Below are 16,438 nucleotides of genomic sequence, written 5' to 3'. Positions count from 1 at the left end.
TCTCTTTCCACTGAAGCAAATGAAAACAGCCTTTTGCAAATTGTTGTCTGAGATTGCTTCAGCAAAACAATGGTCAATTGTTATTCTTCCACTTGGACTGTGGACTACTCAAAACACATCTACTAATTTTCACAAGACTCCTGCCCTTTTCAAACTACAGATATTGCCACTTTAGTCCTAGTCACAGGCTACAGCAAAATGAATGGGAAAATATATGCTGTTAAAAACCTTAAAAGGCCATAAAATGGGATTTTTCCCCCAGAGGTCAATCTTATTTTGGAAAATGGTTTTTTTTTTTCATCTTGATAATTTACCACAATCCCACCTTCGTGGTTGCTTCTCCATTGACCTCAGGTGGACTTAGAGCGACCAATACTGAATGTTTGAAAAGAGCACTGGAATTCAAATGTGAGGTTAGATTCTAAACATTCAATAAAAATAAGCCAGTTTAATCCTTCTGACAATTAGTAGCAATGAACTATAGTTAGAATATGGAAAGCTGAACCTCATAAAATTGTCTACAAACTCTTGACACCAGTTCAGGACTGATGGCTGAAGTTCCCTTACATAGGATCGTGTAGAGAAGACATCCTTCTGTTTGGATAGCCATTCCTTTGGTCTTTCCTTCCAATCAGGGTCATGTTATAAATTAAAAAATGTTTTATAAACCTACTAGGTGACAACTGAATCCTTTTCTGGCACTTCTCGATGCTGCCTCTGAAATGCAAGTTGAAAATAAGACAATAGATACAATTTTTCATTGATGAAAGGAAAAAGGGAGTACTTAATCCCAGATTTTATTTTTATTTTGTAAATATATACACTCATATTTATAAACGATTACATCACTTTAACAACAAAGCTGAAGTTACTGAATCATTTATACACCTTGGCTGATTTTTCAAATATGGGCACAAAGATGAACTTGGCTGTTTCTAAGAATCTAAATCTAGTTGCCTTTTTCTGTGAATCCAGTGATATTTTTAATACCCAGATTAGTAATGGGCCAATTACAAATAAAAGAATGTTATAAGTACTGAAATGTTTTTTCTATTTCTTGTTTTTTCTTTTTCTTGCAGCTTTTGCCTTTTTTCCACATGTTATTTTCATAACAACCCCCTTTAATTTCTTCTTTTTCTGTTTTTCCCTCTTGCTCTCCCTGCAAAACAAGTCAGAAAAAAACAATTGCTGCATTGATAGATCAAAGAAATTGAAAAATGGCATTAAATAAATTAACCACTCTCAAAAATTAGAAATCTTTGGAAAACATATGTACTTTCCAAAAGGCTAAAATATCTGTCTGAAACTCAATCACCTGGTTGACCCAAAATGTTAAGCCATATGTGGTTTGTCTGGTTTGAGTTTAGCATGTTGTGTTAACCCAGACATAGTAATTTATTTAATAAACCATGGTTAAACAAACAGTGAAGAGCCAGTTTGGTGCAGTGGTTAAGGCACAAAGCTAGAAACCTGGGAGACTGTGAGTTCTAGTCCTGCCTCAGACACGAAGCCGGCTGGGTGACCTTGGGCCAGTCACCCTCTCTCAGCCCTAGGAAGCAGGCAATGGCAAACCACTTCTGAAAAACCTTGCCAAGAAAGCTGCAGGGACTTGCCCTGGCAGTCGCCAGGAGTCAAAAACTGACTCAAAGGCACAAAAGCAAAACAAAACAGTGGCTTTGCATGACATGTGAATCCAGCCACTGGACGATCCTGAAGACCAGAATTTCACTGGGATCAATGACTACGTTAGAGCAATAAATGCAATTTCGTCACAACATTAGCTAGCAAAAAGCATGTTCATCTTCTCTTGCCTATTTAGACTGGATATGTGAAATTTCTCTATTTGATGTTACTTTATTTTTAGCAGTCTCACTTAGCTGCCATAGCCCGTTCAAGGCACACAACCCTGAATGCAGACCAATTTTTCCACACTGAATCTTGATACAGGACTCAGACCGCAAAAAGGAACTCTGTTCTTACTTTAGAAGTGCTCATCCTGTATTGAAGTTGGGGAGAATCTACTGCCTGTTTTAGAGACAAGGCCTGTCTGATTTTGGGGGCAGGTGGAATGGAGGGAGAAAAAAAACAGCCACTCTCACTTTGCCAGATCAGCAGACTATCAACTTACTGGTCCACTCTGCGGATCCTCTGCCGATTTGGACACATGGTACGTTTGTGGTTGGTTTCTCCACAAATAAAGCACCCAGAATGAGCTTCTTTACATGGGTGACTGGGAAGAGCACAGCGATCACAGATGCTACAGTGAATCCAAGCTGCGAAATAAAGGAATGATTCAGTCTCATGAAAAGCAGCATAAAATGTTTGAATGGTTTTGTCCACAACAAAGCCAGCATGGCTGGCTGGGGAATTCTGGGAGTTGAAATCCACATGTCTTAAAATTGCCATGGTTGAGAAACACTACCTTAGAGGGACCGTTTTCAATGATGTTTTTAAAAACTGTTTTGCAGGAACCTGGAACAAAATGTTTCAGCAAAGCCTCAGCCCCAAAGATGAGAGTTCCTGTTTCTGTTTCCAGACCCCTTGGAAACCATAACCAGGATCAAAAAAGGTAGATTTTTCTAAGACTCCGAAGATGTCCCCTGACCCTGAAAGTTAAGGCCTTTCATTCAAGAAAGGCTGTCTGTTTTGTGACTGGGCTACACATTGACTCATCTTGCCAAGAAGCAAAACATGAAAACTTAACTTTTTAACAGCCATTTGATCTTGAGTTCTCTTGATCCCAGACTGTAAAGATTTTATTAAAAAAAAAAAGTACTTACAGGGTTTTACACATTTTTTGCAAAGGTCACAGTGAGTCCAACGTCTGCCATCCTATTTTTGGGGGGGAAAAAGATTAACTTGGATATAGATTTTTAAAAAATGAAGTGTCTACTACTACTACATTTACTATCAAATTTTTATTATATTCTTCTGCCTTTCAAATCCAAACTTCTACCCCCATGACATTGTAGATTCCATGCTTATTTAACTGTATTCTACTCTAGTTTTTTTTTAATTCTTTAATTCTTTTTTATTTTGTCTATGCTTCATGCTTTATATCCTTTTTAAAAAGGTTTAATAAAAATAGAATTTGAAAAAAAACATTAAAAATCAAGTCCAAAGTTTTTAAAAAAATATATATTGCTGGAGCCACTAATACAGCTGATTTCATCAGTATCTTTCCACACTCACAGGCTGAAAGATGCAAATTTAAAATGATCCAATTTTTGTCTTCTTGCAGTCAGTCCACTACAACCACCCCATGCTATAGCTCATAAAGGTCAAATCAGCTGACCCCAAGACTACATGTTTATCTGTGACCGAAGTCTAGCTTTCAATATTATGCAGAATAGTTCTTATAAATAATGCATGGACCTCAAGGTTTCTTATTATTAGAGAGGGCTAATCAGAGATTCTTGTTGGGAGAGAAATATTTCACACAGCCATCCCTTCCTAACTGTCTACTATGACCCTCCACAAAGTTCTCCTTGTTTCTTTCTAGTACCATCTAGAAAGATGGGAATGAGAAGCTTGGAATCCCATAGAGGTTCTGGATTACCACTCCCATACACCAACACGGTTGCTAGGGATTATATGGAATTAAGAGTTCCAACCATCTGAAGATACCACATTGCAGCCACAGTATACGGACTCAGCATCCTGACTTCTCAGCCCCAACTTGACCACATCTGTTCCCATTGAAGGTAGCAGCACTAAGTTAAAGAACAGCCATAACAAGAGATCTTCTCAAGGACATACTCACTTTTGAAGTACATGAATTGCAGATGTCACAGTGCTGGTTCTCGGAGCTGACATATCGCTGACAGGCAGAGCAAAACCTGAGAGAGAGAAACCAGTCAGAAGCTTTTGTGAAAAATTACTGTTAGTCCCGGATACATGGAGCCTCAGTAAGCCATATCAGTGGGTTTTCTGAGTGATGTTTTTTAAAAACTAAGAATTAGTTCTATTGAACAGAGAATTTACCTGTATCCCTCTTCTGCAGGAAGCACTATTGAACACGGGGACAGATTAGTAAAAATACGAACTGGCGATTGTTTACGGCCTCTTTTCCCATGCTTATATAGGGCATGATTGTCATAATCAACCTAGAAAATAAAGGCAGTAATGGTTAGTGAAAGGTATTCTGAGAAACCTTTCAGTGAAATGTCAAACCAGTATTGGAGAAAGCTTTATGTTGTTGTTTCTCCTATTTCCATCCTCACCTTGTTTTGAAGAATACAAGAGCCACGATAATCCAGCCTTTTTGGTTACCCAAGTGTGTGAAGTTCCTAACTTAGCATAACAATCAATATGTTCTTACCCTGGTAAGAGACAGATGCATGTATATTCTTCTGCTTTACACACAAGAGAGCCATGCCATCATTTTAGTCTATGGCTGAAATCCAAGCTTCACCCAAAACTTTATTCTGCTTGAAACCAGTGATAAGATTCGGATTAATTAGCTGTTTCAAGAAATGCACCACAGGCTAGCACTTGGTAGGGTAGAAATGAAGGTTTTGGAAAAGATATCCGGATGCCATGTGTCTATACCTACAGTTTTGTGCAGGCCATGGTTTTTTCTGTGACACCCTATGGAAGCAATAGTTGGACTTTGAAGAAGCAGGATAGAAAGAGCATTGATGTTTTTTGACTTTGGTGTTGGAGAAGACCCCTGAGAATATTGTGGACAGCCAAGAAACACAACCAATGTATCATCAAACAAATCAACCCAGAATTCTCACTCGAGGCGCAAATGACCAGACTGAAATTATCTTATTTTGGATGCATTATGCAAAGACCCAGCTCTCTTGAGAAGAAGATGACTGCAGCAAGGTGGATGGACTTGATTACAGTGAAGATGGGTGCATTGTTGGGAGGCGTGAAGGACCAGGTTGGGGACACCTCATCCTGAAGGCCTTTAGGGAAACTGTGGGAAACCTGGGTTGATTGCATGAAAAGGTGGCATGATTTCTTCATAGTTTGTTTTGGGGATAGGCAAATATACTTTAAAATAGAGCCACCGCTATCTTGACTCTTATACTGAGGATTGATTTTACAGGGACTGTTATCTCCTTTCTTACTGGGTCTTTCTGTGATAGAAAAATATCTTGGATTGATAGTGTGTTTGTCCTCATTTACTCAGATGACCATCTGATCAAGCACAAGAGGCCTGGGCAGAGATCTGGATTTGAAAACTTAAATGTCCTTTGATCTGCACACAACACCTATCAGGAATGTTTTAAAGCAGCGGCATCTTTTCCTAGCCTCGCTCCACATCTTCCTTGGAGAAATTTATTATTTTTTTTAGAAAAAGAAAAGGGACTGATTCAGTCAATGGTTCAGCACAAACAAAATTTAAAGCAATCCATAATCAGAAACAGAGTAATTCTGGAACTCACAAAGAAGTTTGCACCCAAATTTGAACAAAAGTTATACAGATTTCTGTTGAGTCTCTTTGTCCTTACCTGATAATCCAACATAGTGAAACTTGGAAAAAATTCAAGAATGCGTGATTCAAAAAAATACGGAAATATCCAAAGGATAGGTAGCTCTTTGCTGGCAGAATCTAATAAGCAAAATAAGTAGATAGAGATAGATGTACTATTCACAATATTTTAAAAAGGACAGATAATAAAATTCTGCAAGGAACAATTCAGCAAACAAGCCTATTGCCTTTGCAAACAGTTTAGGGCAGTGTTTCCCAACCTCGGCAACTTTCAGATGTGTGGACTTCAACTCCCAGAATTCCCCAGCCAGCCTTGCTGGCTGGAGAATTCTGGGAGTTGAAGTCCACACATCTGAAAGTTGCCGAGGTTGAGAAACACTGGTTTAGGGAGTCCCTGTTCTTATTTTGCAGATGAAACCTTGCAGCTCACTCTGAACTGTGGCATGCTAGTTATAAAACTTTAAATAAGTTCTAATGAGAACATAGCCATTAAAGTTGTAATCATTTCCGACAGCAGATAATCACTTCAAAATCCTAGCTTGCCATCCACAATCTCAGACATAGTTACCTGCACCTCTTGCTGGGCTCCACATCGCAATCACCTTTTGGAAACTAGAAGCCAACGCTTCAACCAAGCCTCCAAAAGGCGGATCAGCCACCATGACGACATCTCTCCCTTGGTCTTGCTGCAGGAATTCCTCGCATACACTGGAAGCAGCCTGCAAGAGAGCAAAGTTTAAATCCCACCCGGAACTTTGTGACAGCTAAAAAACTGTTTGAGGAATAACAGGGGCTTAAATGAGGCTTGAATGCCTGGTGGGAAGGTTGATTATTATTATTACAGTTGGTCGCACAGTCAGCCAGATGTTTAGACTGGATTTGGCATTTTTATCCACCTATTGAGTCCTTCCCAAGGATCTGGGGTAGGCAGATGTTGTTTGATGGTATTGAAGGTATCATCACAGGATATAAGCTGTTCCAAGTAAAGCTGCCTTTTGCAATGGGCTGATGGTCATTTTGTCAATGCTGATAGTCTTCAAGTGGTGCTCCAGATGTTTTGGGATTGCACCCAAGGCACCTGTTACTGTTGGTACTATCTTTGCTTTCTGTTGCCATAGTTGTTCTATTGTTCTGATGATACTCAACGATATATCTCCATCCATGGTGAGGTAAGTGATGCCGTGACCGCCCTCTTGCGGTGCCTGGAGGCTGTGAGGGTCTGGATGGGGAACAACAGGCTCCAGCTGAACCCTGGTAAGACGGAGTGGCTGTGGGTTAATGGCTCCTCTGTATCTGGGACTTTGTCATCTTTGGTGCTGGATGGGGTAGCACTGCCCCAGACAGACCCAGTGCATAATTTGGGGGTCCTCCTGGACTCACAGCTCCTGCTCGAAGAGCAGGTGGCAGCCGGGGCCAGGAGGGCTTTTGCACAGCTTCAGGTTGTGCACCAGTTACGTCCTTTCCTGGATCAGGATGCCCTTTGAACGGTCACTCATGCCCTTGTTATCTCCCATATAGACTACTGCAATGCGCTCTACATGAGGCTACCCTTGAAGAGTATCCGGAAGCTTCAGCTGGTCCAGAATGCAGCCACACGAGCAATTTTTGGGGCCCGAAGGACCCATACAACACCTTTGCTCCGTGAGCTGCATTGGGTACCGGTTTGCTTCCAGGTCCAATTCAAGGTGTTGGTTATCACCTTTAAAGCCCTACATGGCATGGGGCCAGGTTACCTGAAGGACCGCCTCGCCCCCATGATTTCAACCCGTCCCACCCAATCTCACAGAGAGGGCATGCTCCGGACCCCCGCAGTAAAAGAACTCCGATTAGCGGGGTCCAGAAGGCGGGCCTTCCCTGCTGTAGCCCCCGCCCTTTGGAACACCTTGCCCCCGGGGGTGAGACAGGCCCCCTCACTCCAGGCCTTTCGGAGGGATTTGAAGACTTGGCTCTGCCATCTGGCCTGGGGCAGGGAGGGAGGATGTCAGAAATGGGGTTGGTTAGGCCCTTAGTGGCCTGGTGTGGCCTCTTATCGGCCTCTTGGATTTTTTAGCCTTTTTATCTCTGTAAATGTGGTTTTTTATAACTTTTAATCATGTATTTCTGATTTTAGTTTGTTGTAAGCCGCCCAGAGTCCCCCATTGTGGGGAGATGGGCGGGGACAAGTTTATTAAATAAATAAATAAATAAATAAATTTGCAGGTCTTTATATTTTGTGATTTTCTCCAGTTCTTTCTCTTCTATTCTGCTGTCTCCAGGTATTGTAAAGTCCACTATCCATATTGTTATTGTTATTATTTAAAAATCACAAGCTGCTTCTGGAAACCCCATTAGATTCAGGCTACTGTTATAAGGCAGGCAGCCTTGTCTTTCCTTCTACTTTCCAAAAGCAATCTCTTTTTTCAAAGCTAAACTTAACAGGCACACACAGATCACTGAGATCCCTATGGAGAGAGATATTTTTGCTTAAACTGCTGCAATGACTTCTAAACAGGTGTGGTGGAAAACTCAGCCCCAAACACCAACCACCAAAGAGGATCTAAATGATTGTTTTATTAAAGCTAGCAAGTTACAAGGTGTCCTTGGTTTCATGCACCCAGACAAGGTAAGAACTAAGAGGTTACATAAGTCTCTTATAGAATGTAGAGGAAAGACTGTTTGAGCACGTCTATACATTACTAGGACACCCCAGCAGAGCAAACTGCATTACAACTGATATGAAAATATGATAGATACATTCCTCGAAAGGCACTGATATAAGCCTTAAGAGAAGGTTCTAAATCAGTGTTTTTCAAACTTGGCGACTTTAAGATGGGTGGGCTTCAACTCCCAGGATTCCCCAGCCAGCAGGGCTGGCTGGGGAATTCTGGGAGTTGAAGCCCACCCATCTTAAAGTCGCCAAGTTTGAAAAACACTGCTCTAAATGTCGTTCTAATAAACAATCTTTGTGCCTTGCTTTGAAGAAAAATAAGGAAGCATGGCAATACACATATTACTTCCTCTCCATGTGTCAATTTTATAATCAGTTAGTCACTAACAGTCACAACTGGTCAGTAAAGAAACTTCTCTTCTTGAAAGTGCTGCATGTGAGTGACATGAAAAGACATATATGAAATGTTACATTAATATAAGAATACATATGGCTTTATCATTACTTTAACGTGAGTTCACATTTCAACTCTCCCCATGGTCATCTATAGATATAATCTGGCATGTGCACATTCCAAGGAGTTTGAACTCTCTTTTTAACTCCTTGTTTAAAACCATCGAACAGGATCAGGAGAATATGAAATCACAGTCCCTCTCAAAGTTACTACCACCAATTGTTTTCACTGCCCTCTCATTCTGGGTTCAGAAAGGAGAAACTTCTTCTTTTGTGGCAAAAAATACAGATTACTAGCTTCAAAGCAGGGAGAATTTAAAAAAGAAAAAAGAAAGACTTCCACAAAGCTCAGAGGGGGAATAACCCACTCCTCTTGCACCAGACAGAGCTTTGATAAAATGTTCACAAAACTTAACTAGCCCTTACCTCTCCAGCAAAGAAATAATGGTTAAACATGTTATAGTGGCAAAATTCCTCTTCGGGATAAAACTGCGAATACCTGTAAAGAAATAGTTTCTTATTACCTTTACAAAAGAGGTTTCAGCAGTCAAAGTATAGGTGGATGATTAGTTGAAGTCAGCAGATAAAAATGTCTCAGTTCCCTTTCTGCCCTGCCAATGAACTGCTCAAACATCTCCTAAAAGTCCGTCCGTCCGTCTCTTCTTTTCATCTTTCCTTTATTCCCTTTCCTTCCCTACTTCCTCTTTCCTTCCTCTCTCCCTTCCTTCCTCTTCCCTTCAATCCATCCTTCCTTCCTTCTTTCCCTTCCTCTTTCCTCCCTTCCTTTCCCCTACATTCCTTCTTTTTCCTCCCTCCCTATTCCACTTCCCCTTCCCCTTCCCCTTTTCTTCCCTCCTTTTTCTTCACTTCCCCTCTCTCCCTCTTTCCTTTCCCCCTCCCTCCCTCCCTCCCTCCCTCTTTCCTTCTTCTCCTTCCTCTTTCTTCCCTCCTCTTTCTTCTTTTCCTCCCTCCCTATTCCCCTTCCCCCTCCCCTTCTTTCCCTTTCCTTCCTTCCCTAACCTCCTTCCTCTTCCCTTCCCCACTCTCCCTTCCTCTTCCTCTTCCTCTCCCATTCCATCTTTCATCCCTTCCCTTCCTTCCCTTCCTCTTTCCCCCCCCTTCTGCCCCTTTCCAGCAATTTCTTGCCCCATCTCCCCCAATCTGCTTCTAGTCTTCACCCTACCCCATATAACACTTCAGCCAACAAGACTGCACCTTTCCTCTTCTTTCATCAATATTCTGATATTCCTTAAACAAAGGTCAATTCATCAGATCACAATGACTTGGCCAACTGGTGTCAGAAGCCACACTGCCACCAGCACAACTCAATCTACAGGTTTCTTGAATTCTCAGCCATTGAAAAAAATAAATCTAAGATATGTATATAGGATCTTTTATAGTTAAGAATAAATCACTTATTCATATTAATAGTTGAGAGAACTATCTATAGGGGTAGAAATAAGAGAGAATCTACATATAGGGATGACACAGTGGAGAAGCATGGAAATAAAACCATTTTTGAAAAGAGAAAGAACTCTCAGTGAAGAGATGACAGCATCATCCCTTAATAAAACCCTACCTGAAGTCAATATCAAGTAAAAGGCTCTTCATGAAGTTCTTCTGTTTGGGTGAAGCTTCCAACTTGATCAGTTCATGAAGCCTGAAAAATTATTAACCTCATACCATTTAAATTATGATATTTAAGCAAGTAACAACAGCTGGTGAAAATAAGAATGCACCTTTAGTATGTTAAAAAAAGGCAATGACTTATGTTTAAAATTAAATCATGAGCTCCATGATGGCAAGTTTCCTATCAAATATCAAATAGTGAATGTATATATAAAAAAGGTGTAAACGCAGAATAGGTGCTGTTTTCCACCTATGGAGAAACTCTTCATGGGTGAGGCAGTCTTTGAAGCATTCAATTAAGTGTTAAGCTGGGAAGGTCCACATTCCAGAAACAGTACCAAAAGCATTCTCTAAGGAGTGCAGCAAGTCAAAGCAATTATAATGGGACTCAGATTCAAAGTTGAGTATGTTCAGACGCCAGGGACGGTGTCATGATCCAAGTCCCATTCCTTTTAGCAGGGCTTAGATCATGACATGGTATCCACCAGCTTCCCTGTTTTGACCTCCACTGCACATACTAGACATTTGTGACCTTTACAGGAACATCTGAAGGTGCCCTCAAAGCTGATAACAGCAGACCACAAGGATAATGATATGACTGTGCATAATTCGTCTCTGAGCCCATTGTTATCCGCTCTGATTGGCAAGGGCTCCATAAGATCTCACACTAAGTCATTTTTTTTTTTTTACTTTAGGGAAACATTCAAAACACTTTCTTCATTGTTTAAGAAGAGAAGGGAATGAGGTTCTCTTCCACATCTAGATTTAGAAAAAATAAATAATTTTTTTAATTGAAATCAAAGCCAAGAGCCTTGGCCCCATTTTATTTCAAGCCCAAAGCCCATCTCTTGGTTTAGATAAACTATTGGGAGAAGGTGCAGTAAGGGGCTTACCTTGGAGTGCCCACACACAGCACTCTTTTGAAACCTTGCACAATAAGAAGATCCAGCAGGAAGTGGCAACTTCTATCAGTGAAGAGGTACTGTGCATTTGTCTTCTTGTTCTCCAGAGGACTAAGGAGTTGGCTAGGTCTTCTCAGCTGGGCAACTGAGATATCAGTAAGTACCGGATGTCCAGAGTGTCTTTCCCACTCAGGTACCAACAGCAGCAGTTGACATTCTTGACAAAACTTCCTTTTTGATAGTGGTAGAGTGATAAAATCCTTGTACCTTATATCAGAAAAGTCATTGGTATAATGGCATTGCCTTGATGTTCCTGCCTTTCATTGATGTGCCTACCCACTTAGATTGTAAACTTTTGGGGCAATGGTCTGTCTTCTGTTTATGCTATAACAGTAGCTCTTCCTTCCCCCTTCCAAAAACATTTGGCCCCAAGAGGGGAGAATATCTGTAGCTCAGAGTTGAACTGTGGAGTCCTTGGTGCTCTCTGAGCTTGGTTGTTTGCTTGTAGATGTTTCATTACCCAACTAAGTAACAACATCAGTGCAAGTCTGATGATGATTCTGATGTTGGTGCTGATGTTGTTGCCTAGTTGGATAATGAAATGTCTGCAAGCAAACAACCAAGCTCAGAGAGCACCAAGGACTCCACATTTGGTCCCCATGAGGATTCTTTTTTTTCCACATATGATTTACTCCCCTTTTGACGACTGGTTGATCTTTGGCTAGATTATTGATAGAAATACTTATCTCACACTGTAATCAGAGACAGAAACCTGGTTTGAGAAGGATCACCTCAGAAATTCTTCCATGACGTGAAGGTGGAGGGCTAAACTGCATATTTCAGCCAATAATACTTAATAACATTTATCAAACTACAAGTAAAATTATATTAATGGCAATGAAGCTGAGGACCATTGCTGGTTTTGGAAACATTCAGAATTCATAACTCATTCTAATGATTTAATTTTCCAGTTTATCAAAACATTAGTTTGTTTAGCAAGTCTTTCAGATGCAATGAAAAACCTTTTTGATGAAGCCTGAATCAATTTTTGCTTTGTACAGAATAGAAATACATACAGTATATGGCCTAATTCTCTGCAAATATACACAGAAGTAAATTCCAGTGACTTTGCCATTTCAAGTAATTATGCAGGGAATTGCATTCTGGTTTCTTTTGATTTTGGGTGACTATATCTGAAATACCAGAGGCCATCAAACCTGGATTTTTTTTTTTTTCGAGGAAAGCACATTATAACCAATCTTAGGATTTTTTTTATATTAAACCTATTACCAACAATGCTTATTTTACCAACATCCTAATGCTTAGAGGTCCCTTTTTAATCAACTACAAATATATAACAAATCCACAGGTCAGTCCTCATTATTTATGTATATATTTATTTTATTTATAATTTTATAGGCTACCACTGCTATTTGGCTCTGAGCAGTTTATAATATAAATATCATTTTACTGATTCCTTCCATTTCAAACTCTACGCATGTGGTTATAATACAGTTAATACTGAAAGCTTGTAAAAATGACATTTAACAATAACAAGATTTTTGGAGGTCCAGTGGATAAAGGTAGAATTGGCTGCATCATGAGACATTTATACCCATGATGTGGAAAATACTTGGCATTTGCCAAAAGAAGGAGAAAGCATCTAAACTGAGCCAAAAGAAGTGAACAAGTGTTCTTTTAATTCTTAGTTTTTAATTAATTGTCCACAGTCATTTATTACACGAACTTGAACAGCCTAATCAATGAAAACATACCTAATTTTCAACTGATTAATGAAAACAAAATAAGCATTTGAACCAAAACCATACCTTTTCACATTGTCTGAATGAGTTTTAGATGGTTGATGACTCTGGTTGTATTTTTTCCGTGCTGAAAGTCGAGCTTCTGATATCTAAGGAACATGTACAGGAAAAATGGCTGTAAATGAAAATGAACAACTGGTATGGTTTTCAAGGATTAAATCAACTGAAAGTTGATTTTTTGGTATGAATTTTTGTTTCAGAAAGAAAAAAAATCACTTCTACCTTAAAGCTTCAGTTCTGTATATCTCGATTCCCCCCCTCCCCCCTTTTTTGGAATAACTGTTAAATCCTTTTTAAAATTATTTTGTTTTTAAACTGGGACATATATTGAAATATGCACATCTTTACACCTTTGCTTTTCCTTTCCTTCTTTTTTTGCTCTCTACTAGAATTTAGATTACAAATCTGCAGGAAGAGGACGTTCCTTATTTTATTTAACAAAATGTTCCTTCTCTAAAAAAGGAATCACAAAGACTGATTTAACAGCTTAGCTAACATTCATTAGGAGATTTCTCACCATTTCTCACATATTAAACCAAGAGGAAGTTTTCTTATCGCACACTCGACACCCTGTTCTCTAGCCCATTTAGACAGGAATGTCTGTATCACACCTATTGTTTTGTTGTCAATAATGTATAGATATTTCCCTCTGATTCTGATTAATCATTGCTTCAACATAAGGAAAATATTCCTTTCTCAAACTGTATTCCATGCATCTTATATGTGGACTGGGATCCATGAAAACATATGATAATAAATCCATCCATTTCTTAGGTGCTCCAAATCTCTCCCTAGGTTTTCCGGTCCAGCAATCTTTTCTCAGCTCTTCAGATCACTTTCCCTTTTTTCTTTTGGTAATTAGCTTGTGTTTTTTGAAAAATAATTGGCAGGCATCTAGCTTTTCTGTAAGCACCTAATTCTAAGCATTAATTCCAATCATCCTGGAAAAATTCCAGGATGTTTCCAGGATGTTTCCTTGATGAGGTTACCCTTTTAACTATTCTGAAAGGAGGAAGAATTACCAGAATTGCATAAATTATTAAAACAATCCCACTTAAAACAGCAATTCAAGTGTATGAATAATTCCTCCATTGCAATTTGCGTAAGTAAAGAACACTCATGATCAGCCCTTCCCTTTAGATGAAAAGGAAGAATAATTCTGCTAAAGCCGCTATTGTTTTGACTTACCTTTTCATCTTCCCACTGAAAAAAATTACAGTCTTTTCTTTCTCTACAAGCAGAACAAGCATAAAACCTTCTTCCCTTTTCTTTCCCTTGAAGAATCTTTGTAAACAGAAGAGTAGGACCTACCAGAGTAAAACTAATCAGAAATGTGGAACTGCAGACAATAACATTATTGCAACAATTAATTATACTAGTCAACTCAGATGTTTGGCATTTGTAATCAAATCATTTCCAAAGGAATTAAGGAATAAAATAAGTCTAAAGTAGCTCCCATTAAAGCCGGTGTTTTGAATGCGATTCCAAAAAGGTATTTGAGTGCACACAGGGCCATGAATGCAACTCCTGTCTGCAACTCTTTAAAGCAGCCGCATCTTTTCTCTCTCTGCAGCTGCCACCTGATTCCAGAAAATGATGTGACTGCTTTAAAGAGTAGCAGACAGGAGCTACATTTTTGTCCCTGCATGCAGTAAAGCACTTTTTTGGAATCGAATTTGGTGACAAAGTCTCAGGATAGTGATCCTGGTTTAAAAACATCCTGGTAAAAGATTAAATGCGTAAAAAGCACACCTTACCCCTGGATAATACAACTTGGGGGATCTATGGGTGAGAAGAACAACAGCTCAGAGAGAAGATGGACAGACTTACAAGGAATGGACAGGTAGGTTGGGATTAGTGCAAGTTCAAATAAGTCAAGAGTCAATTTAGTGTGAATTGCAAATTGATACCAGGTCGCGTTTAATGCAACCCAAAATTCAGCTAGCACCTGCACAGCTGAGGCTAGCACACGTGCAGTTATGGTTGGGATTTTAGATGCTCTCTCTCTCGTTGCTTTGGGCTAAGAGGTGACATGCTTTTGTTATGCCCTTTCAAAGCAAAGTGGCTCTTAAATTAGCATCGGGTATGTAGGAGAATGAAAATGTCAGAGTGGTGGTGAGCTTCTGCCTGTTAGGATCAACCATCAACAGTAAAGGAACTAGAAGTCAAGAAATGCACCACAGATTAGCACTTGGCAGAGCAGCCTTGGAAAAGATATTCAAATGCTGTGATGTGTCTCTACCTACAAAGATCAGAATTGTGCAAGCCTATGGAAACGTTAAGTTGGACTTTGGAGAAGTAGGATAGGACGAGTATTGATGCTTTTGAACTTTGGTGTTGGAGAAGACTCCTGAGAATCCACGGACAGCCAAGAAAACAAACCGATGGATCATCGAACAAATCCATCCAGAGTTCTCACTCGAGGCACAAGTAACCAGGCTCAAATAATCCTACTTTGGACACATTATGGGAAGTCCTAATTATCTGGAGAAGGCTCCAATGCTGGGAAACGTGGCCTTATCCCCTAGAAACCCCCACGGGGTTGCCAGAACAGTGGGCAGAACCAACCCTTCTCCAAACCCTTTTAGCCTCGGTAAGAAAACTGAGAGGATGCAACAGAAAAGCACTGATGTGATGTCAGTGGATGAACGTTTGCAATCGTATTTGCTTTGGGTAGCCTGCTAATCTCCCCCGCTGGACTTCCCCGGGCTGAATTTAAAATAAGGCATCAAATGAAAAAATTCTGGTGAGCAAGCAAGCGCAAGATGTCCACCTTCAGGCAATGCAGTGCTCAGGGCTCCTCTCAAGCTCTCTCTTGCCTACCTCGCAGGGTGTTGTGCAAGGAGGCGGGACAGAAAGACAGCCGACCAATCAAATCCCTCCCCGGCTCGCTGCTCCCCGCCCTGACTCACCATGCGGACACTCGGGCGCCGGCGTTGCGGGGGAGCCGCGTTCCAGCACCACCACCCCGGCCGCCTGCGAAGCCGCCTCCATCTCGGCGCGCCCTCCTTTATCGCCCGCCTCAGGAAACCGACTCTTCCGCTTCCTTGCCGCAAGGCCACTCAGAGGTACTCCTCTTCCCTTTTCCTATCTCTAGGAAATCACCCATAGGCTGCCACAGACGCCTCGCCCCCCCGCTTCCGGTTTCCGTCGGAATCTCTAGACTGTCGTCTGCGTGTAGAACTCCCCGCTTTAATAGCGGAAGGACGATGGCGGGACGCGCTGCTCGGAAATGGCTGGACTGGGGCTGCCCGCTTTCTATCTAGCGCAAGTTTTTAATCTGATTTTGAAAAGAAAACAATGCGGTTACTTTTTCTTTCAATAACCTGCTGGCATTCCAGGAAATACCAAGTGTCAATATTTATTTCATAGGATTGGTTATTATCAGTTAAGGTTTATTTATTTGTTCGTTGGTCATCAAAACATGTTTTATTCAAATTTAGCAACTTTTAAGATGTGTTGACTTCAACTCCCAGAACTCCCCAGCCAGCATGGAATTCTGGGAGTTGAAGTCCACACATCTTAAAGTTGCCACGTT

General features: G+C 40.5%; 1 protein-coding gene across 2 annotated transcripts; it reads right to left on the bottom strand.

Annotated features, from left to right (window-relative positions):
• Nucleotides 1-753: 753 nt before the first annotated feature.
• Nucleotides 754-16,210, bottom strand: ZCCHC4 (zinc finger CCHC-type containing 4). 2 transcript variants are annotated; one of them, XM_088131458.1, is made up of 13 exons: nt 15,813-16,210; nt 14,089-14,207; nt 12,907-12,989; nt 11,069-11,344; nt 10,126-10,206; nt 8,973-9,045; nt 6,015-6,165; nt 5,466-5,566; nt 3,985-4,106; nt 3,764-3,839; nt 2,781-2,832; nt 2,129-2,273; nt 754-1,159 (listed from the first exon to the last, which is right to left on the bottom strand). In XM_088131458.1, the coding sequence occupies exons 1-13, from the start codon at nt 15,892-15,894 to the stop codon at nt 1,051-1,053; spliced, it is 1,470 nt and encodes a 489-aa protein (XP_087987584.1). In that variant the 5' UTR covers nt 15,895-16,210; the 3' UTR covers nt 754-1,050. The 2 variants fall into 2 exon arrangements, with proteins under 2 accessions (XP_087987584.1, XP_087987585.1); XM_088131459.1 differs by lacking the exon at nt 14,089-14,207.
• Between the last annotated feature and the right edge of the window lie 228 nt (nt 16,211-16,438).

The sequence above is a fragment of the Python bivittatus genome, unplaced genomic scaffold, assembly GCF_059951505.1.
Source record: "Python bivittatus isolate LINGU-HERP-01145 unplaced genomic scaffold, Pbiv_v1 ctg000960_np1212, whole genome shotgun sequence".
NCBI classification, from domain to species: domain Eukaryota; kingdom Metazoa; phylum Chordata; class Lepidosauria; order Squamata; family Pythonidae; genus Python; species Python bivittatus.
The sequence above is the reverse complement of the archived record's forward strand: the minus strand, read 5'-3'. Positions and strand labels throughout refer to the sequence as shown.